The 22,782-nt window shown below is 36.7% G+C and overlaps 2 protein-coding genes across 4 annotated transcripts; both read right to left on the minus strand.

Annotated features, from left to right (window-relative positions):
* Window positions 1–800: 800 nt before the first annotated feature.
* pir (pirin) lies at window positions 801–11,853 on the minus strand. Of its 2 annotated transcripts, XM_079240211.1 has the most exons (10): window positions 11,712–11,853; window positions 10,203–10,323; window positions 9,994–10,086; window positions 8,533–8,613; window positions 6,818–7,024; window positions 5,080–5,164; window positions 4,199–4,243; window positions 2,977–3,059; window positions 1,784–1,850; window positions 801–1,670 (listed from the first exon to the last, which is right to left on the minus strand). In XM_079240211.1, exons 2-10 carry the CDS (start codon window positions 10,293–10,295, stop codon window positions 1,552–1,554), a joined length of 873 nt encoding a protein of 290 aa, XP_079096337.1. In that variant the 5' UTR covers window positions 10,296–10,323; window positions 11,712–11,853; the 3' UTR covers window positions 801–1,551. The 2 variants fall into 2 exon arrangements, with proteins under 2 accessions (XP_079096337.1, XP_079096336.1); XM_079240210.1 differs by lacking the exon at window positions 11,712–11,853 and having other exon boundaries at window positions 9,994–10,055; window positions 10,203–10,916.
* Window positions 11,070–21,952, minus strand: LOC306755698 (uncharacterized protein). 2 transcript variants are annotated; one of them, XM_079240192.1, is made up of 11 exons: window positions 21,857–21,952; window positions 21,409–21,604; window positions 20,792–20,976; window positions 20,476–20,691; window positions 18,643–19,021; window positions 18,305–18,438; window positions 17,959–18,198; window positions 13,250–13,411; window positions 12,923–13,012; window positions 12,756–12,840; window positions 11,070–12,247 (listed from the first exon to the last, which is right to left on the minus strand). In XM_079240192.1, exons 2-11 carry the CDS (start codon window positions 21,596–21,598, stop codon window positions 12,201–12,203), a joined length of 1,728 nt encoding a protein of 575 aa, XP_079096318.1. In that variant the 5' UTR covers window positions 21,599–21,604; window positions 21,857–21,952; the 3' UTR covers window positions 11,070–12,200. The 2 variants fall into 2 exon arrangements, with proteins under 2 accessions (XP_079096318.1, XP_079096317.1); XM_079240191.1 differs by lacking the exon at window positions 11,070–12,247 and having other exon boundaries at window positions 12,284–12,840.
* Window positions 21,953–22,782: the final 830 nt, after the last annotated feature.

Raw genomic sequence — 22,782 nt, forward strand, 5'->3', positions numbered from 1 at the left:
ATCTGCAGAAAACAAAACATGAGGAAAAGTTTCTACCTAAATCCTCCTGTCTGCATCATTTCTTTTGTCCAAAAAAATCAGAAGACCTCAGAGATATTTCAGGGTCTCTAAGTAAATGATCTGGACAAACTTTTTGTTCTCATCAGAGCTTGTAATAACAGCTCCAGTATCTGAATTTTGCAGCTGTCAGTCTTTGTTAGTCTATATTATACTGTGGCTTTTCTGGATACGAAAAACATATAAAAACAATACACGCACATTAGAGCTTTTAAGTCCGCCTTGGTCTGACCTTATTTCTTCTATGCAGGTCCTGCAACATTAAAACAGTCCTTTTTATTTGCTTCCAATTTCGTTTTCCCTTTTCAACATCCTTATGTCAAGTGATCAAGTCCCCTGCCTGTTTAATTTCCTAACAATGTCCTTTCTTCTGCAGTTACCAAACCGCATATAGCCTGAGAGCAACATGTGTTTTAAATGTGATCCAGACCTCGCTAAACATGCAAGAGGAAATAAGATGCCAGCACCAACCCTGTCTCAGACACTCCACCCACTTCCTATTCTTGCCTTTTTTGATATAGGATGTAATTTGTTATAGGAATGTTCCATGAAGTAAATATATTACATGCATGTTATGCAATCTTATTCTATTGCTGATAATTATGCAATGCAAAATCATATCTGACATTATACAAAGCATTTATGTAAGTTTTACATGTTTAGATGTTAAAAATGTAAATCTTTTTTGAAAAATGATCAAATGTTAATGCAGCACCTTTTGTAAATTTTTATTTTTGAGCAGACAAAATGAAAGATGCAGGAGCAAACAGGTATACTGGTTTAGATGTTAGATCTTTGGTCTCTCTTGGAAGATGCCTCACTGCTTTCATTTCAATAACAAAAAGCTAAATACAGTGTAGAAATTAGCATAGCAACACTTAAAAGTTTTTATTCAGACATTTCTTCTCATTGCTGTCATGATTAAGTCAGCATCAAAGTAACAATAAATGTGGTCAGTAGTGTCTTAAAAATCAGTGGATCTACAGCAGCAAAGAGCATAAAAACATTTGTCAGTTCATTTAGTCTCTGTATGCATATTTTCCGTATGTAAATATATCTGCTTGATTCAGTTTCTAGAGTTCTGGTACATAAAAATGTATTGTTATCGAAGCCATATGCTGCGTTTCCTCAGATTATAGCTATTTTTGTCCTTCCTACATAAACACACAGTCTTACATGCATCTCAGTATGACACAGTATCTTTTGTTCTAACACTCATTAGTGACTGATGATAACTGAGTAACTGAGGCTAAATGAGGTAGACAGATTTTAAGGCGACAAAGACGTCTTAGAAAAAAGGTTGCCGTGGATGAGCAAGGCAGTAAAGATGAGACTATGATTACCTGTTTCAAACTGACAAACATTTTCTTTTAACAAAAAAGCTAATATATAACCTATAAGCTATAACACCAACCAAAATGCTTCATGGTTATCTCAATATCTAGAAACATATTTTCAAGATAACAGAACGACTCACAAAACAAAAGGAAGCATTCAAACAGCATCTCTGATTTTGGACCTCCAATTTTTGGCCCTTTCAAAGCCATTTTTGCTGGTCTTGTAGTCACTGATAGCCTCTCTGATCTCCTCCTCTGTGGTCATTACAAACGGGCCTGAAAGTTAAACAACAAATCATTAAAAGAGAAGTTAGGATCCGAAAAGAGCAAATATTGTTCTGTTCAGAAACTTGTGGTTAGTATCAATAAGGGAATAAAACAGATTTTACCGTGTCGTACAACAGGCTCATTGATTGGTTCCCCAGCAATCAGCACAAAATGAGAAATATCAGAACTCTGAGGGAGTAAAGATAATGTTGTCAATTATGTCTATTTGGGAAATGGATGAACTAAAACCTTTATTTTTGATGAGAAATGACACCTTTCAATGGATACTAAGACCAATCAGAGTTGTAACAAACTGAAGAAGGAGAAGTAAACATGTTTTACATACAAATGTTAATTTTCTTCTAACTTTTGCTTCTATTCAATCTTTTCATTTCTCTTTATAAAACCAGCAAGAAAAGAAAATAGAAAAAAAATCAAGTGATTATACCTCAAAAGAAAATTTAAGTTTTTTCCTGAAGGTTTTACTAAATGTGGTTGTGAATTCTGAAGCTAACTAAAGCTGGTATGAAAAGGATTAACAGATTCCACTCTTGATACTCGAGAGGGTCATGTGGCATCTTCTGGCTTAACAAGATTAAAATTATGGACCTTAGAACTAGTAAAAAAAAACAAAAAAAAACAAAACAAAACAAAAAAAACCCAAAACACTGAAACACTACAGAGGAGACAAGCTTGGAATTTTACTAGCTGATCACTTACAGCAACTTCCTACTTTATAAGACTTTTGACTGGTAAGCATTATTTGCCTGGTCCAGCACTGAAATGTCACAGTAAAAAGTTTTTGCAAGGCAAAGTGCAGAGCTCTGCTGATTTAAAGTGATTCATATATGGAGAGGAAGAGAAGAATCTGACAAAATGAAGCAGAAAAACAGCATAGATGGTGCAAACGCAGGTGAAGCTTTTTTTTAAAATTTCTGTTGCAGCCATGGTTTTGGCACATGGTTCCTCAGATTCAAAAGGTAATTTCATTAATGCATACACATTTATGCCTTATAGATTTAATGTTAATTAACACTTGTCAACAGTGTTTACATGTCCGGCTCCCCCTAAACGAGGTTGGAATTAAGCAACGAACCTTTTTCTTATCCTTAGAACAGACCCTTACCAGATATTCAGTGCCATGACCTAAAATAGTTCTATTACAGTGTGTTAAAAAAAAGTGTTTTCTGATTAAATTTAATAACAAATTAAACCAAAACTCTTAAAAGATTTCTGACTGCCAGATAAGATCTGAAGCAGACTTGCTCTATGATGAACTTTGTACAAAGAAGGGAGAATAATGTAGTTTTCTTGCCTTGTTTTCAAACTCGACACAGTCTCCATTTCCAAACACCACTGTGTGATGGGGCTCCACCTGGTGCTGCTCCTGATCTGGACCTTTAAATCATTGCAATCATAATCAATGATTTCCACAAAGTGATATTATCAATACCCATTCTGTCAATTTGACACTGGTGTTTCAGTCATGTTAGAAAGGAAGAAAGAGGTAATTTAATATTACAGCTTACATTAATAGAGGGCACTTTCTAATTGAAAAGAAAAAAATAGTTTTTGTCACAGAAAAAACAATCTGTTCTTTTGTTTATATTAATAATTCATCAGTTGATTAAGGTCTGATGTCAGCTTTATTGGTATGATCATTTATTCCACAAATTATTTCACTCATTTGTATCATAACAAAACCATTGTGGTGTAAAAGGTAAATAATGACCTCTGCAGGTTTCAGACATTTTCACCTCTTCTGGTTTCTCTGCTGTAAAACTTGCTAAAAGCTGAAAAAAAAAAGTAGTAATTGTCTTGGATCCATTGATCAAAGCCAGCTTATCCAGATCTGGCCAGACTACATGTGGAGTTAAAGACTAAACATTGAAACATTCTCAGCAGCCACATTCATCCTCTTGTGTCATTAAAACATCTGGCAGAAATTACATAAAGTCTCAGAGATCCTGCAGTGCTACAAAGGAGCAAATTCAAAACAACATTTTATGACAGATTTTTTAAAAGGGAAATTCTGACAAACCAACCAAGAAAAGGAGATTACTGTCGAAAAAGGTTTGCTCTTATGCGACGGGGAATTCCCTGATCACACAGTCTTCTCAAAAAGCAGCATTATGTATGAAATTAAGAAGGTAAAGCTGTAACAGACGATGCCCTTAGTGATACAGTGATATTTCAATACAGATTCTTGGTTCAGGCCAACCTGATAACTAACAAGATCGTAACTGAGTGCAAATGTAAATCCATTGAGCTTTAAAGTTGAGCAGAGGGATCCCTTGGCTGTACATAAAAAGAAAGCTGTGATTGGCCTAAGATCACACATTTGTAGAGTAGGTATGGCAGCAATCCAAGAAAGGAAGGACACCAAAGAACAAGCATAACAAACCAAAGAATTTAAGATTCATCAGGATAATCAGCAAGTTTTCCTATTTAAGATAATCAATTAACTATGGAATAATAGGAGAAATGAACCATTTCTTGTTACAAAGACAATACTTCATGAATATGATAAAACTCACCAACATGAATGTTTCCTGACAGGGTATAGATGAAGGTAGTCCATCCTAACAATAAAACAAATGTTATTCATAAGTGAGGAAAAAGTAGCTTAATCATTTAAACAGTTGTGTTGTCTTGAACCAAAGTCCAGATATGTGTTTGGTTACTTCCAAGCATCATAAACAAGTTTTTGACACAGCTCACATATATTCCTCCAGTTGTGCACGGTCAGTTTAGAAGTAACCAAATGCAAGATTTGCTGAATGACTAATGTGACAAAATTAGTAAAAAATGACCACGCTTTTTTTTTTTTTTAAATTTATTTAAATCAACTATTGAAAATATTTCTATATCACATTACAAATTATTCCCAAGGTTGGTAAGAAGGATTTCAGCACAGATAACAAAATTACACCCAAGGGTCTCTGAAAGAGAATTCTCCTTAAAAAGAAGAAAAGGTCATATTGTGTTTTTATCCTTTTGGAGAGCACTATTGGTTTATATCCAAATAATCATGTTTGGATATGGTGAAAATATTCAGCCAACCTGATGTTTAGTTCAAGGCCAGTGCAATACATAGACTCAACAATCCTTTCACACAATCTTCAGGTAGTGCAGCAAAAGTGTGTAATTTGAAAGCTAAATTTCACAGGAAAATGCATTTTTTGACATGAATATATTCCACAGATTTACACCTGAATGTTTGAAATAAACCTCACATCTATGATCTTGTAGTTTTTGTTTGTTTTGAACCCAATGATGTTGGAACAATAGTCTTTACAGCTTACAGGAAATAGGGTCATCTCATGATAGGGAAAGTTCAGGGTTCCAATAAAGGAAGTAATAACAGGAACAAGGAACATAGACGGTTGTCGCTATGCATTTAGAAATGTTTACCTACCTGCGGGTACTGGTTGCACATGCATGGCTCCTGCCTGCATTTTGAAGTCTAGGAACAAGGTTGGTGTTCTTGTATAAACCTTTGACTATATAAAAAGAAAGAAGTAACTCTAATTGGTTATTCAATGTATTAATACCTATGTATTTTTTTTAAACAGCAATGCTTTCTTGTATAATTAAAAGTACAGTAAACAACAAAATAAATTTTTTTCAAACTGCTTTTAAATTATATAAAATGTGTTTCTATTGGTACCTAACTGATTTACTAAAATAACAGTTTGTTTTTTTTCCTCTTACAAAGAACCATTCATGACTACTTGCTGTGAGTCAAAAAACATGACAGCTGCCACACTTACGGCACCATTAATATCATGGTGTCTGTCAATAGACAAACAAGGCTGTGAAAACTCTCTAAGCTTTAAAACTGTGATTTAACAGATGCTAGAGAAGTGTTTTTGAAAACTCACTCCTTAAAAAAGCATTTAGAGAGAAACGTTGTACAATAAGAAGTACACAATTTTTAAATGTAGCTATTGTTGCACTAAAAGCCACGGGATACACTTGCAGATAAATCATGTGTTTGCCAGGAAGAATTTTGTCTACCGTTCAGTCACAACTGTGTTTGGCATTTGAAGTTATCTTGTTAAAATTATTCATTACTCACTAGATGTCAGTAACACAATGTGCCTTTAATGCTATTCATCAAGTGTGGGAATTATATAGCAATACAATATCCTCTGTTTCTGTCCATGCTTAAAAGGGCCTGTATTACATGATTTAGCAGATAAAAAGGTATGCAGTGATGAAAGAGATAAAAATATTTTAAGCTAAACTGATGACTGATAACAACCTCACCAAAAAACATTAAAGTCAGCTACTATCACTTTGTTTTTTTTTTGTTTTTTTTTAAACTCACTTTAAGATTTTCTTTACTTAATTTCATTCTGTATAATTTTTTTCTCTCTTTGGTTTTCTTTCAGTATCCTATTGGGAACTATTCAGGCCACGGAAGCAATGAGTATAGTGGCATTTTGGGGAAATGGAAAGTTACAAAAATCAAGAAAAAAGATCCAACAAGCTTCTGTTAAAAGGAAAAAAAAAATTAAGAAAAAAAGCAGCTGTCAAAACAACTGTTTGAATGCTTAAAGTCAAACAGTTGCTCTGACAGCTGCTTTTTTTTCTCTTGTTTGAATTCAAGCAGTCAAACAGTTGTTGGAAGAGGAGTCAGAATGACTGGTTTTTAGACTGAAGTGATTCATTAGCCAGATACAGTAAATTTTCACGTAACCTGCCCATGACTAATTTATCTTCTCTCTCATCCTCTCTTGACCGCGATTCGTCATTAGGGATCCGATCCTTTAACAGGCTACGTGTCAGCTTCCACTGATTCTTACATAATAGAAAAACAACCTTCTAGCCGCACACCACATCATACCAAGACATCCCTCACAGGCCAGAAGAATCTGCTCATTGGCTGCTTCCTCTTTTCAGCCAGACACTCACTGTGGTCACACAATGTGGTAAACAGACATTCCCTTTTTCCTTTCAACACAAACACAGAAATGCACGCAAGTTTGTGTCATTGCTTCTCTGTTTTTCTTGTTTGCTTTGACCATCCTGTAAATGATCAAACATCCTGCCATCGGCAGTTTACAGGGAAGATGCTCAGTTTCAAAGTACTGTCCTGACTATATAATGCTGCAGTGATATCTCAGTCCTAGACAAATTAATTCATGCACCTTTGCTCCCAATGCTTCTCCTGATATGACACCGACTGTAACTCCTCCTTGGTTAAGTTTGGGGACCTCTGAGCTTTTAAGCTCCTGGTATGCTGGTTCCACCATCTTTTCACGTTTTGCCAGGTTCACCCACAGCTGTAAGCCCAGCACTTGCTCTTCTGACATGGCCATTTCAGCATGTACTATGCCCCTTCCTGCAGTCATCCACTGGTAGACAAAATACAAATATATCATATCACATCACATCACATCACATCTCTCTATATACAGGTACAAATGCTTTTAAAAAGACTCGATACTGGGAAGTTTTTTTTCTTGAAACTTATGGATTATGTTATTTTAATTTGGATTTGTTTTTAAACATCAACAACTCAAGTTTGCATAAAAAACAGGAAGTTGTGTTTGGATTATTATTTCTCCTTTAATAACGACAATTTGTTTTATATTACAGATCATCATTGGAAAACCTGGTTAGTCCCCTTTACAACAAGCTGTAGCTTGGATCTTGCTTTGGTGAAATGAACAACAGCTTAACGTGTAGAAAGTGCTCCCTCCACCCATCCCTACCCAAAGCATGTGCCAAGACTCCCTCTAATAGTGGCACAAAGCTTAGCTGACTTGTTTCTATAATACATTTAAAAAATTTAATTTTAACAGACTGATTAAAGAAAAGACTTCAATCTCTAAAATATGTGTTGGATTTATTTGAACTACTGTAACTGTGAAAATTTAAGATCCTTTTCTGTAAATAACACAGCTCCACCACCTCCTTTAACCAAAGATCCTGCTGTCATCTGAGACCCCTAGTTTTACCTACAAGAAAACCAGCTGTCTGAGCATCTGTAGCTCCAATGAGGCACCCAAATAGCAGAGGGGGAAGAAGGTAGGTTCGAGCAAATTCAGCTGAACTGACTGAACCTCTGCTGCAGGTGGAAGCTGAGTCAGCAGACAGCGTGTTCTTGTGTGTGTGTGTGTGTATGTGGATACAATTTTACTGCTTTAACAACACAGGAAACAATCCAGAGGGCATAATATCCAATTAGAGTCACTGCAGAACATAAGAATCCATTTGTAATGAGTTGGTGGGAATTTTTATTCCAATACACTATAGTAAGATTCTGCCAATGTAACTTTATTCCCTTTTATAATAACAAGGTAGGAGAATGTTTAAGGCTCATGCCAAGGATTACTTAAAATCATACAACTTTACACTGACATTATAATAATGATAGCAGAGACTTTGACTTCCTGAATAAAAGGAGCAGATTATATTTCTTTAATTTGGAAGGGTTATGTGCAAAGAATCAAATCAAATCTAACTTTATTTCTTAGGCACTTTTCATGCCACAAGATACAATACCAAGTCATCAAGAATAAAATTAAAACAATTTGATAATTTGAGAAAAATCTTGAGAGAACTTCTCAGCATTGCTCAATAAGCTTTTGGGAAGATTTTGCTACCTGTGGACAAAATAATCCTAATCTTTTTGCCCAATTGTAAGTGTAGCTTCCCATTTGCTGTACAAACAGCAAGTCTCATAATTCTTGGCAGTAAGGTGAGAATAAGTGATGACATAGAAATTTCAAGTATTCATTCAATCAGTTTCATCAATTTTCTTTACTGCTCAATCTGATTCAGGGTTGCAGGGTGCTGGACCTATCCCAGCAGTTAGCAGGCAAAAGGCAATGTGTCAAGTAATTTCATAATTCAGTACTTGCAGATCACCAGGTTTCAGTTGTCCTGAATGGCCACAGAAGTCCTCGTGGGCCGTGATCCCCTGTAAAACATATGTGACCTGAAACACACAAAAACACAATAGTTATAGAAAAGGAGCCATATTTCAAAACAAATACATGAAATAATGGCTTTGTTTCTTTTTTATTTTAAAAAAAGACAACTTTATTAAACTAATATGATATAATATATTACATAATATTCATAGTTCTATGAATTTGGCCCATTGTTTTACAAAAAGGTGTTTCATCAAGGCATAAAAATCTAGTTTACACTTATTTCATTGCTGCAGTGGTCAGGCAGGACAGGAAGAAATGCTGGTCAATGTGGGGTCACAGGTTCAAAGGTGAACAGCTGTGTAAGGGAGGGAAGTTTGGACCCTTGCAGTGAACTGCATGTGATCAGTCTCCACAGCTGGGTGATTTAAAAAACCATGTGAGTGAGAACAAACACACCTGTTGAAAGTCATGCTGGGATTGAGAGCTAGTTCTGTCCAAGCACATTGGGAGATTTAAGTTAAATCTGCCAATTCAAACACACTTAAGCGAATGTCGAGCAAACTTTGAGAATAGAACTTGTCACAAATACTTAAATCAAGGAACTCTGTGCTTCTTCCAAAGAGGGTAAAAGGCTGTATCAGGTGCCTGCTAGCTGAAGGTCATCAAACCTGTCACATCTGTCCTCAATTACCCTCATTTATTAGTGAAGAAGAAAAATGAATGAACACTGAAGTACATATGTTGTTTAAATTGAGAGGTAGGAAAAAACACATTTTCTCTGATACAAGTTGTTTGATTAACGAGTCTGTAAAATGCATAAGGTGATGACAATCCCTAAATCACAAGATTAGCAAGGTTTCACAGTTGGAAAAAAAAGGGGGAAATGAATAGAGAATACACATGCGTAACATGCAGGATACGTTCAACAAAGATCTTGCAAAACAAAGGATTTTTCAAAAAACATGGCCTTTCAGGCTGAGATTGATATTACAATGTCACGACACAGTGCTAGAAAAATATGTAGTTATCTTTTGTCTTAAAAGTATGATTTATAAACATCTTTGAATATTGAGTTTACACTGTTGCAAGAGACAATTTTTACTCTCCAGAAACTGTCCTGTTATTGCCCTCTAGTGATTAAAGTCCAAATTTCATTTTCTGGTGATGTCTGTACTTCACCTATTCTGTACCATTTTATTACTGTTATATGGGAAACAAAGATCCAGATCATGTATATTTATTTAACCATTTATAGTTTTGCATTTAAAACATGAAAATGGGAACTTGTTTGGTCTACTTGACCAAACCAACCAAATGGATTTATTTCAATCAACAGCAAAAAAAAAAAAAGGATCAAGTTGTACAAAGATACACAAATTAGCAGTATCCTTTCCTTTTTATTTTCCATAAAATACTTAAAATTCCAAGCAGCACTTTCTTACCGTTTCAAATCCTCGATGAGGGTGGTCAGGAAAACCTGCTGGCTTGCTGACTTTGAATTCATCTAACAACAGGAAAGGATCCAGGTTACTCAGCTGTAAGTAAAATATGTTAAAAATAGTTAAATGATATACATGACAATCATTTGATATGTTTTTAGTTTTAAGGAACCAAAAATATCAGTTGAATTACAATTAATTGAAGAGCTTACTTGATTTTTCCCGATGCTCCTGCGGACACGGGCGCCGACTCCCTCTGACTGCTCCACACTTAGTATGATCTTTAGCACCTTCCTCACATTCATTGTTACTAGAAAATGTTTTCACTGGACACTGCAAAACATACATTTGTCCCCAGTCAGTCAGTTTTTAAAAGGTATGACAAAAAGGATTGTTTTGCACTGGACAAAAACAAAAAGATGTATTGTTTAAAAAGTTCCTTTTTGAGATGTTTGACAACTATTAATGTTGCTGCTTAATAATTCAGTAATTAAAAAATAATTCAATAATATTTTGTGTTTAACAGAAGTTAAACTGGGCAACTGTAATCCACTGACTTAATCATAATGTTAATTTAACTGAATATTATAGTTGTTCAACACACTTCTTTTGCATCACATCTGTAAACTTTAGTCCATGGAAATAATAAGCAATCAATCAATTCATTTTATTCCCAACTTATTCTAACAGGAGTATTGGGCATACACCTCGAAGAGAATAAAAAGTAGACGCTTAAATTCAGCTCCACTGAAACATTAAAGGTGGAGTATGTAAGATTTTCAATATTTTCAAAATAAATTAACAAATAAAATAATTACAATCATAATTAGAAAGTTTTTTGAACATGTAGGTTCCAGTCTGTCCATATTTGATGCTTTATTAAATTACAAGTTTAATTAATGACAAATGATAAAAAGCACATTTTTTTACTGGTAGGCAAACATTTAAGAAGGGTCTTTGTCATTAATTAAACTTGTAATTTAATAACACATCAAATATGGACAGACTGGAACCTACATGTTTAAAAAAAAAAAAAAACTAATTATGATTGTAGTTATTTTTAGTTAATTTTTTTTTTTTTTTTTTAAATATTGAAAATCTTACATACCCCACCTTTAAAAGTGGAAAATAAAATCCCTTTATTAATTATAGTTGTTTCATTTTAGTTGGAGATAGAAGCCTCAAAGCAAACTCTTCTAATCAAGTAAAATTGATGGATGAATTATACTGAAAAAACAAAACTGGACCAAGGACGGAAACTGTGCCGAGAATATTTCCAAAATGAAGAAAGCTACTTCGAAATATCGTGCCGAGACAGCCAGATGGACCACGAAATCAGTGGGTTTTTCCCGATTTAAAAACACTCTTTGCTAACTGGCCGATTCATACAAACACGTGGTTGACCAGTGTGACGTCAGCGGTCGGTCAGCTGATCACTTCGGTGGATGATCAGCTGCTTCATACGGTTTAGTCATCCCCATTTTCACGAATTTGCCCATATAATAATTTCTATAAACTGTTACATCACCCATCTGTTTTACACGATCGTTTCTGCTGAAGCAGCTTCGGGTTTGTCGACAGTCTCCTGCTTCCTCTGCGTCCTAACGCTGCATAGCAAAAAACAGTCTGCACTATGTAAACAATCCCCTCCAAGTCTCACATTCACACAACACGCAGTCAAAGAAAACAAGTAAGCTGTTTGCATAACAGATGCAACTCACCTGTCTACGTATATGAAAAACAGCCCTGATGCGGCTTCGGTTTCTACAGTTTTCAGACCAAACCTGAATGAATGCAACACCGTTCACTGTCAGGTAGATCAGGACTTCCTGAAGAGGCGGGGTGGGGATTTAACAGGGCTGGATTGTAAGCAAGTGGGGGAGGTGACAAGGTAAAGAAAACTTTGTACGAGTTGCCTTAACATCAGGTAGTTTAATGAAGACTTTATAAAAAACAGCAGCAATCTCCACCTGAATAGTTCTTAAAGAATAGTAAGGATTAATTTGCATACTCTGAAGGATACGAAGAGGGCCACTGAAGAAAAAAAAATCTGAGAAAAATCAGACGTCCAAGATTCTTATCCGAATTCTTAGAAAAAAGTCAGAATTCTAAGATATTCATGGCAAATTAAGCATAATTGCCCCAAACAAATTACGCAGATCCACAAAGAGTGAAAAGATCCTCAAATGATAAGGTGTACAGTAGATCCTTCATCCACCAAGAGACTGTGAGAAGTATTGATGGAGATACAAATAGGCTGCAAAGATATAAAACAAAAGGAAATTATGCAGAAATAGACTAAAAAGCAAAGAACACCATGGTGAATTTGTTCTGTGTTTATTTCCATCTGGAGGTCTTATGACTAACAATGATAATAATAACAATAAAAAAACAGACTGTAAAACAAGTTCATGAATACAGAATTCACAGATGCCAAGCCAAGGATAACAATAAGGCCCTAAAGATGATTTGCAAATTGGTTGTAATTTTAAATCACTGGTTGTTGAGTGCCTTGTTTGCTTTGTGTTGTGCATTCCACAAACATTAATAAACACCTCGAGTCATTTGACCCAGTAAATCAAAGAAAAACCTAAGTTGGAATTAAGTTTACAATGATTTTATGATTCCATTTGTGCTATGTGTACCTTGTGATAAAAGATACCATGTAAAACAGGCATGTTAAAGCCAAAATAGTCCTTGCATCTGTTGAATATACTCTTCAATTTTTGTTTTTTCCTCATGCATATCAGAAGTTTGTCCACTACCCTGCATCTGACGGCGCATGATGTCCTTTGCAATTCGCATGCTTGCAGCTTGTCCACCAGCTAAGTTTACTGCATGAGGTCCAACCTATGTGGGAAGATTATAAAAACAAAGATTCTTGGTTACCCTGGTTATGTTTTTATTGTAAAGTCCCATGAATAAAGTGTACCTGAAGAGCAGTGTACTGCCCCATCAGGTAGAGCTGGCACCCATCTTTCCACTGTAAGCTCTCTGATATGCAGGGCCATCCATCTATCACCTCCAATGGGGAATAACCCAATTATTTATTATAATTTTATCAACATTGTACTAATCACATTTTATTAATCTGAGTGTTGTCTAGCTCAGGCTATATTGTAAAAACATACTCGGGTTAGTAAAGAAAAAAAAAGATGTATACTGCCCGGAGACCAAGAATTTATTTTACATATTTTGTTACACATTTGTATAGATTCACAATTATATGTGCTTAAATCAAAATTTTTTCCGAACCTACCTGAACTGGGAATTCTTTCATCACTTCAGAAAGCAGTGGATCTTGTCTGACATCAAGTTTGCAGCCGGTGGCAAGCCAGATCATATCTCCTTCCCACTTCTCCCCAGTGCTCAGGGACATATGCCATGCCTGGTTCCTGTAGCACCAGCTGCCTTCACTCACCTGAAAGTTGCATAAGATGAAAGTCAACTATCTGTACTTATAATACTTAAGTTTGAAGGTTTGACTCTGAAGACAACCAACATGATTTGTCCATGCTCCATTAAAATTATTGGCCATCATTTTAATGGTTGAATTTCATGTATAATATATTTTATGTTGAGACAATTTGAGTTGCAGAAATTGGTCATGTGATATATCTATAATTTGATACATGACCATTTATTTCTTTTACCCTGTCCTGTCCAGCATTGTAGCATACAGAATGGCTGTGTGCCATATTTAGCCGGACAGATTTACTCTACCAAGGGAGACGTGTCTTATATATCGCTGCCCTTTATAATCTGAATTTTTTCTTTTTATTATTTTTATTGTAATCTTAAATCCTAATATGGTAATGCTGAACCTGGCAGGGGATGGGAAGGTAGGAAGAGAGAAAAAAGGAAAGAAAAGAGACGAGAGAAAGATGCAGAATTGAAGTGAATAAAAAAATTGTCTAAGCTGCCAAATTCACAGTATTCACACACATACACACACAAACTGCTACAGTGCTATGGAACAACAGGATACCTAATATGAAATAATATAGATATGCAAGAACACATGTAAACATACCTGCAGGGAACCTGACAACACATAAATATCAGTGCCATGCAGTAGAAAGCAGTGTATTTGTAATGGGACCATAGCAAGGCCCCAAAGTGTCAAGGAGAAGCCCGAGATCCCCAGGGCCCGGCAAGCCCATCAAGCGCAGAGCCTAATACAATGGTGGAATTTTATGTAAAATATATTTTATCTTGAGATTATATGAGTTGCAGAAATGGGTCTTGTGATGTATCTATAATTTTATACATGACCCTTGAATCACTGAGTTGCCCAGTTTTTTGTTTTTTTTTATCTGAACAAAAGAAAGATGAGCTCTCTTACCCTGCAATCAAAGCAACTTTAGACCAGTTTTGCTAAACATTCATGCCTTTGTCTGGATCACTTCCTCACTGTTTAACCTGATGAATTAGAAGATGTGTTTCAATCTTTACTGTGTACCAAAACGACATTATTAAGTCAAATCTAATCTATGTTGAAAGCAAGACATGTTAAAGAAAGATCTCATGGATGCACAGGGACGCATCATCATCGATGCATCCAGGGTTCATCAGGGGTTTCGGGTCTCCCAACATCACACACTCAGGTGACCCAGCTGGGGTGATCAAGTCCTGGTGGGGTGATCAAGTCCTGGCTTGTGTCCCAGTAGCTACCCATGGATCTGCCCTTTTCAGCCACAGCCACTGCACGGTGGTGTATTGGTTAGTACTTCACAGCAAGGAGGTTGCTGGTTTGAGCCTTGGCTGGAAGGTTTAAATAGTGGCCTTTCTGTGTGGAGTTTGCATGTTATCCCAATGGTGTAGATTGTCTCTGGGTACTTCTGTTTTCTCCAAAGAGAGATTCATTGCTATGGTTACCTGATCACTTCTCATATGTAAGTTGCTCGAATAAAAGGATCTGCCAAGGGACTATAGAACCAAGCATGGCTTTTTCATGAGAGCATGGTAAACTGGGAGAAAAACTATATAACTCTATAACAATGTGATCTAATAAATTCTTAGGGTATCTAACCTAAACCCTACACCCAACAAGTGGTCTTTTTTTTTTTTTTTTTTTTTTTTTTTTTAAACATTTGGCCCTTTTCTCCAATTTCACACAAAATTTGTGCTTATCAGTTGGTACGAATTGTCAAATGATGAAAATGTCAGCAGTAAGGTTTATTTTCAAAAACTCATCAGGATGCTTGCAGCGAACTTGACAGCGTGCTGTTGTAATAAACACCAGAGGTCATGGAGATAGCAAGACAGGAATGTGGGGCTCTGGTGCTGGACTCAGAATAAAAGGGCGGTGGGGGAGGGTTAAAAAAACTAAACTAAACTAAACAAAAAAACAACAAGACGGCGCTTGAAGAGGAGGTGGGCAAATACCGGAAAAATTTAATCCATCCATCCATCCATCCTTCCATCCATCTATCTATCTATCTGTTTTCCTACCTACATAATCCAATTCAAGGTTACAGGAAGCTTCCCAGCAATCAGTGGGCGACAGGCAGGGTTGGCAGTCCAGAAATTTACAGATATTTTCAAAACTTTCACCAGCAAATTTGCAACACACACACACACACACACGCACACACACACACACACACACACACACACACACACACACACACACACACACACACAAGTCCATATTGTGTATGGATTTATGACATTAACCTCTCAGATATCAAGCACATTTAACCACCAAAGATAAAAACCAGAGAAACACACTGATAAATCAAATCAGTTTTTCAGCATTTAAACTGTACTAACAAAATGTTCATCACTGTCACAGTTTTGCAACTATGTGTTGCATATGGTCAGATGAGGACAGTGTGGACAGACTGGTATGGTCAAGCAGCCAAAGTATTAAAATATTTACCTGTCAGTTTAACACAAGAGTAATTATTTAACATTTTTAAATTGTATCCACATTACACCGGGAAACCCAAAATATATGATTAGAATATCTATTGGTAGTTTTATGTTTGGGCAAATGTGAAGTTTAACAATTTAGCAACAAAGCATGGCAACATTTACAGCAGAATAAAGTTTTGACCGGAGGTGGTCCCAGGTTCATTATTGCACATCAGTGTCATGAAGAATGTCAACCAGTGGTCATCATATTATTTTCAGATAAAAGGTTGCCCCTTTAACAACAAGCTGCTTACTCACATATGTCATTAATTAAAGAGTTAACTCACATGATCTTAGGTGACATAACACCACTGTTGATGGAGGTTTTGAAGATAGGCTATGTGTAATTTTCCAGTATTTAACCGCCTCCTCTTCGAGCGCTGTCTTGTTTTTTATCTTTCTTGTGAATTTAACCTCGACCCTTTCATTTTATCATTTTAGTCTAGTCCAAGCCTGACAAAAATAAGGATTTGTGCTCATCAGTTGGCAGGCCCAGACTGGTCGTTGGGAGCAGTGGGACAGTTCCCAGTGGCCTGACTGAAAGAAAGAAAGAGTTAAAGAATAAAAAATAATAACAGCGACAGATTGGTCCAGCTGATTGACCTGCAAAAATGTGCACCTGCACACAAATAAAACGATTTGTTCTCATCATTTGGCACTAATTTTCTATTGATATTAACTCAACTGTAAGTTTTATTTTCACAACTTCATTAACATGCTTGCAGAGATTTTGATCTTGTGCTGTTGTAATCAACATCAGGTCATGGAGATAGCAAGACGGAATGTGGCGGCACTGATGCTGGTACCGGAAAATTAGAGATATTTTAAAATACCTCCACCAACAGTGGTGCTCAGTCACTGTAGATGTAGATGATTATTTAACACCTGTACCTTAAACTCATAGTAGATCTACAGCCTGGAGAAAACACCATCCTTCTTTAATATATATCTCCCCTTTTAGAGCCTGTAGTGCTCTAAAAGGCCACCGTGGGTCTTTTAGACCTGTGGAATTGTCATACAAAGTCATACAAATATCATACTCAAGATATGAGTAAAATGCATGTACTGTATAGTACACCCGATTTGCACATACACTGTTTATTAAAAAAGGATGCAGTCACTTGTTCTGGTATGAAACAAGAGTACAGCTTTCTCAAATTGCAATATCACTGAACAAACAGTAGACATTTGATCTAAGCAGAGACACTAGTTACATTTAAAATCTGAGTTAAGTTATGCAGGGGTGGATTTAGTTGCACAAAATATCTTCGGGGCAGTCCACTTGCCCTGTTTTTCACCAGTTTCAGTTCCTATTTATCCAAATGTTGTGTGTCAGCTGTTAACTGCTGTTTGTCTAAAAGTGTCTTCCTGTTTGAGTGGATAAATTGAATAAAATTCTGCCAGATCACAATTGTAAATATTCTTCTCAGATTTCCATCTGAATGTCTTCTAAGTAATCTTTCTGAAGAATAGTGAAATCTGGGTACACCTTAGCCATTCCAATCGATATTTATTGTTTAAACAGCGGTTTGAAATTATAGCTTTGATTTCATCCATTCTTTCATTTTCTGTTCAGCTTACTCTAGTTAAAGAGTCGCTGGGAAGATGGAGTCTATCAATCATCAGGTTAGAGAGAAGGTATACCATGGACAGGTCGCCAGTCCATCACAGTAGTTTTTAATTCACTAACACAATGATTATTTTGTTTATCTAGTGACATGCAAATGTGCTAACTGACAGATAAAAGCTAAGCAAAAAAAGTAGAAATCCCATAAAAAGAAATTATTCCCATTGTTGATCCAGCTGTTTCAAATTATTTCTGGTCACGATACACTTCAATGTTTTTTTTTAAAAGTCTTTTTAGCTCATTTTTTCATCTGCTAGATTTATTTAATCTAATCAATGTGACAGTACACTTTCAAAAATAATTTCATACTCTTGGCCTCAGAGTCACACTTTGATCCCATCAAATTTGTAACAGCACTCCCCGCCTCTACTCTCCTTTTTAAACACTTCTTTTTCTAAGGTTACATGCATGTGCAACGTTACCTGACAGTATGTCTTTACTTCCACCTGTCCGCTCAGTATGAATGGCTGCAGGTGAATGTATGCCTCTGGAGTGACAGCTCCTCCTTTCCTCGCCTGATGAATCATAACCAGCCGTTTGTGGAGACTCCGTTCATTATAGAACTGTCGTAAGTAAGCTTGGCCATCCATCTTGATGCCATGTTCCACATGAGAGTAGCGACCCACCAGGCTTTCCACATCACCCACATCAAACTGTTTCAGCTGCAAAGCAAAGTGGATGCCAATATATGTGGAGAAAGCAGGTGTAGTTAGTTTTTATTTCTTTTTTTAAAGGTTGATTCGCATGCTGTCCACACAATCACAAGACCTGCAGATGCTTTCTCATGACCCATGTCACATGGCTGGCCCCTTGCTGCAGGGCAATTGAAACGACATGTGCGCTGGTCAGACCTCCACCAACTACCAATACTTTCTGCCCAGCCTCACACACTACATACAATCCTAAACACACATAAGCACAGATTGCTTGTAAAGGACGATCAGGCCTGTATGTTAAATGGTTACTGAAATCTTAAGATGGACAAACCTTTGTGATAAAAGTAAACACATCCTGATGAATTATTAAAAATGTTACTTATTAGTTATTTATTTATCTTTTCACTTTTAAACATCAGTCTATAATCTTCAGCAGAAAATTTTACTTACCCTGAGTACGAAGAGTCTCTTCCTCTTTTGGACAGTTTGTATCTCTGAGTTTTTGCTTATAGTTTGGCACCTGGTGCATGAGATGAACTGTGTGTTGCAAGCGCTCTTCTGGGTAGTTCTCCTCAAGGTTTTTCACCCATGCAGGAATGTTTGCCATCTGTGCACGGGTTGGACCTGTTGCCATGACTACTTGGCGGGCTTTTAGAACAGCACCATCTTGTAGTAGGACTTGAAAATATTGAACTTGCTTCTTTGATTCGCTTCTCGCTTCATCCAGTTTTTCCTTCACTTCTTCAGCCTCTTCCGTGTCCTCAATCACAGGCGTGATGCGTTCCACTGTTCCTTTCAACAGCACTTTTTCCAACTCGTATCTCTCCACCTGCACGTGCAGATTAATAACCTTAAATACCTCAGAAAACTGCAAAGCTCAGAAATTGGTGCAAATAGCACATTAATGTTATCTTGATGTATTTTCTTTTTGTTAACTTGTTTTGTAAACTTAGGTAGCCTAGAGGATTGACACTTTTTCATGAAGTCTGAACATTAGTTTGGGTGCGGGGACAGTTTGAATGTTCGCAACCTGTTCAAATGTTGAGGTTCTGTAATGTTTCAGATCACAGATCCAGCAGAGGATGCTGTGGAACCAGCTTGACCAGCTTGTAACCCCCATGTAAAATAAGTTAATGATGCTTGCTAAGTTGTTGCAGAAAAGGAGAAAACAATAACAACCCTATATGATGTAACAAGCTGCATTATGAAGTATTTTATATGATCCACAAGAAATTCTTTGTAATTCTGTAATGAGGTTCTATCTCAACTTTAAATTGCAGACTCATCTGCTAGCTTGTCACTCAAGTGAAAGAGTAGGGACACCACATACCTCTGCTTCCTGCTACATGCACATCCCTATGCTGTAACACGTTTTTACCACTAAGGGGCAGTAATCAGAACTATGTGGAAGAATCTGAGCCGTGGCTACCTTTTGGTTGCGTTAATGCTAATGTTGGTGCTGCAGCTTTGCTCTGCCAATGAAAAACAGAGTATAACATGGACAAAGATCTGCTTTGTGTTGGAGTGATTTTGTAGCACAGCTGGTCTCTGTGCGTCAGATGCTTGCTATTTGTTGTCTTTGACCCTCTGTCTTCTCTGCCATGAGTGTGGTTATTGTTAGCTCTCGTTGGCTCTGCTAGCTCATAATAACATTGTTTTGTCCCCATTTTAGCTTTTCACTGACATTCTTTTGGCTATGTGTTTGTATAACATGTAAAGTGATGCAAACATAGCACAGTATTTATGTTGCACACACATTTTACACCCTGTTTCTCCATGGAACAACTGAAGTGATGAGGTTAAGTGAGTCAAGAAAGAGTATTGAATGACTTTTAATCTAATGCTATTCAACCAGTCGTTGACTACTGGTCAGAGATGTGAAAATGGCACAAAAAGTTTTAAGATAGAAAAAGTTACAACCCAATTTAGCTGGCCTGTTTGTATTATATCATGGTTGGCATTTTAGTCACCTACGAGGTTACTGGTGAAATATCTTGTCAGTTATGTCTCATTTCCTATTCAGATTTAACACTGAGTAGTCAACAACTTCAATGGCTAAATAATCTTTTCATGAATAGATTCAAACTATTCTGTAAAGTTTTAGCTGAAAATGATCTTCAAATGTGTAAAATAAAACTAAAACTGTAACAAAGATCATTAAGTTGCAGTTTTTCAACTTTTGGTGATCAGAAACTAAATGGAAAGTATATAACAACTTATTAAGGTGGAATCCTGCTAAATTAAGTCAATAAAACACCTGTTGATATTGAAATTTTATCTGACCTGTGCTTTAAAGAAATCCACACTTAGTTGGGTTCCAGGCAGGCTGAATGATAAATTCTTCTTCAACGTTGAGGCGATATTTAGCCGTTTCCTCTCTTTCTTGCCGAGTCGCATGTCATTGAAGAAAGCATTTTCATCCAGTATGTAAACCTGGTCTGGAAGACTGTGAAGCTCTGCCAAACGCTCATGTTTAACCACAAAGTCCTGAAGGGCTTTCTGTCAAAGACAATATTCACACAAGCACGTATGATTTACTTTGAAGCACCTAAAACTCTTTCTTTTTTTTCTGCTTCCACAGAAGTTGTATGTTTTATACCTTATTGAAAGGATCTGTGTGAACCAGAGTGTGTGAGCGTAGATGAGGGATGTTTAAAGAAGTAAACTGGCTCTCCCACAAAGTGGTCCATTCGCCATAAGTATCTACCACTCGAATACTAAGTGGATGGCAACAGGACCTCTCTGATATGAGCAACTTTTCCAGCTGCTCCTCCAGCATCTGGCCTGCAGAAATAATCACATGAATGATTATTATTAATGAAAAACACCAGCATTCTCTAACTGGCTACTGTACATCAATGTGACCAATAAGACAGTAGTAACTTGACATGTGTAAAATGCATTTTAGTTTTTAAAGCAAGTTAACCTCCCGAACCTTGAAACAGGACAGCTATCTCGAAATCAGAAGGACTGTGCTGGGCTTCAGGCTCACTGTCCAAGTGGGGTATATCATTAATCACCATTAAGTGAGTAACTAAGGAGCGGTCTGTCTAAAATTTGTCTTGTGATTTCATGGTCAAAATTTTTTAATTTCAAATTGAGTGCGAGCCCTTAAAAGACTTTGTTTGACAGCATGATTTTTAACTCATGTCATATTTCTCATTCTTAAATTGCATCATCCTTGTGAATGATTTATTGAAAGGCAAACCACCATACCAACTGTCACAATCCTCTTCCTCTTTCCACTGCAACGTTTTTTCTTTGATGTTTCAGACCTCTGACAGTCTGAGCAGGAAGACAAAACGGGTGGGTCATGTCCATGGTGAGAGTTCAAATCAGGGTTGGACAGCAAGCTGGCTAAGGTCAAAGCATGGGGCCCACTGCCTATTATCAACACATCCAGCATGATGATCTAAAACATGCATAACATCACACACAAACACAAACATACACACACACAAGCATCCAGAAAAAAAAAGAAAGAGTTACATTCATGAAAGCATGGTGCAGTTCCTTAAATTGAAACATGTCACTTTCTCTCTGTGGTGGTCAGTTGTGACTGTGAAGGGATAGTCAGAAAACAAACTCAGTTCATTTAAAAATATATAAACTGTCAGACATGGTCAAGCAGAATCTCATATGTTTGCTTCGTACATTACAGTACCTGGTTGACTTGTCAGCTTATGCTAGCTTGGGGGAAATGTGGTCAATCCTTCGGCACCGGCATACTGCAGTAGATGGTGGTGAACTTGAAACTTTATGACAGTGGCATGAGTCTCCTGTGTAACTTAATCTGCTTCTACAGATTTAGTTGGGCTTCACAAACTCCACAGGGCCAACTGGAAATAGCATGACCATGTGTGTGTGCGTGTGTTTGCGTGTGCTTGCATAAAATTAGTAACAGAACTCATTTTAGCAACAGAACATAACAACTATTGCACAAGTTTACATTTTTGCAGTCTGATGCACTCATTTGAACAACTGATTTTCTAATAAGCAGTTGTAGTTTGTGGAAAAACTGTGATTACTTCCATTTCATTTTAGGGCCAATTACAGAGATGTACCTTTTGAGCTTTTACTGTTACAGAAGAACTACATTGATGTTATCCCTGTAGTTCCCACGTATATCTGCTGCACACCAGATTGCTTTCATTTCCCCTTCTGCCTGTTCTGTGTTTGTTCTGGATTTTGACTCTCACTGTTCTCGTGTTCTTCGTCTAATGAAAATAACGGAAGTGAACACTAAGTGAGAGAAAGACAGCCTTTTGGTCAGATCAGAGGTGGTCTGAGAGAGAAAGATAACTAAGAATTGTAAATGAAGCTGCTTAATTATTTTGGTATCTTAAAGGATATTTTTTTGTTCTTTTATGTTTCTCTAACAAGTTTTGTTTTACCAAGAAATCCAAAAATAGAAAATCTTTTCAACGAAGGTTTATTCCATTCACTTCCTCTTTAGATATTGGTTCCCCATATTGAACGCTGCCTCTGGTCCTGTTCCTTCTTCTCCTTCTGCTTAACAAAAGGACAAACACACTGAAAGCTTTAAAAGGCTGCTGTCATCACCAGAGGCTTCAATCTTTTCTGTTGTAA

Source organism: Telmatherina bonti (assembly GCF_933228915.1).
Source record: "Telmatherina bonti genome assembly, chromosome: 1".
In the NCBI taxonomy this organism is placed as follows: Eukaryota; Metazoa; Chordata; class Actinopteri; order Atheriniformes; family Telmatherinidae; genus Telmatherina; species Telmatherina bonti.

Excerpts from the sequence above, each read along its gene's own strand:
- pir (XM_079240210.1), bottom strand. The coding sequence starts at position 10,338 with ATGTATGTTTTGCAGTGTCCAGTGAAAACATTTTCTAGTAACAATGAA. Across the intron at positions 7,025-8,532 it reads TGAAACCTGGTGATCTGCAA|TGGATGACTGCAGGAAGGGG; the intron begins GTACTGAATTAT and ends TTTGTCTACCAG. Across the intron at positions 3,060-4,198 it reads GTCAGGAAACATTCATGTTG|GTCCAGATCAGGAGCAGCAC; the intron begins GTGAGTTTTATC and ends AATGATTTAAAG.
- LOC306755698 (XM_079240191.1), bottom strand. The coding sequence starts at position 21,598 with ATGCTGGATGTGTTGATAATAGGCAGTGGGCCCCATGCTTTGACCTTA. Across the intron at positions 18,439-18,642 it reads AGAGACTCTTCGTACTCAGG|GATTGTATGTAGTGTGTGAG; the intron begins GTAAGTAAAATT and ends ATGTGTGTTTAG. Across the intron at positions 13,412-17,958 it reads AAGTAAAGACATACTGTCAG|GTGAGTGAAGGCAGCTGGTG; the intron begins GTAACGTTGCAC and ends TGCAACTTTCAG.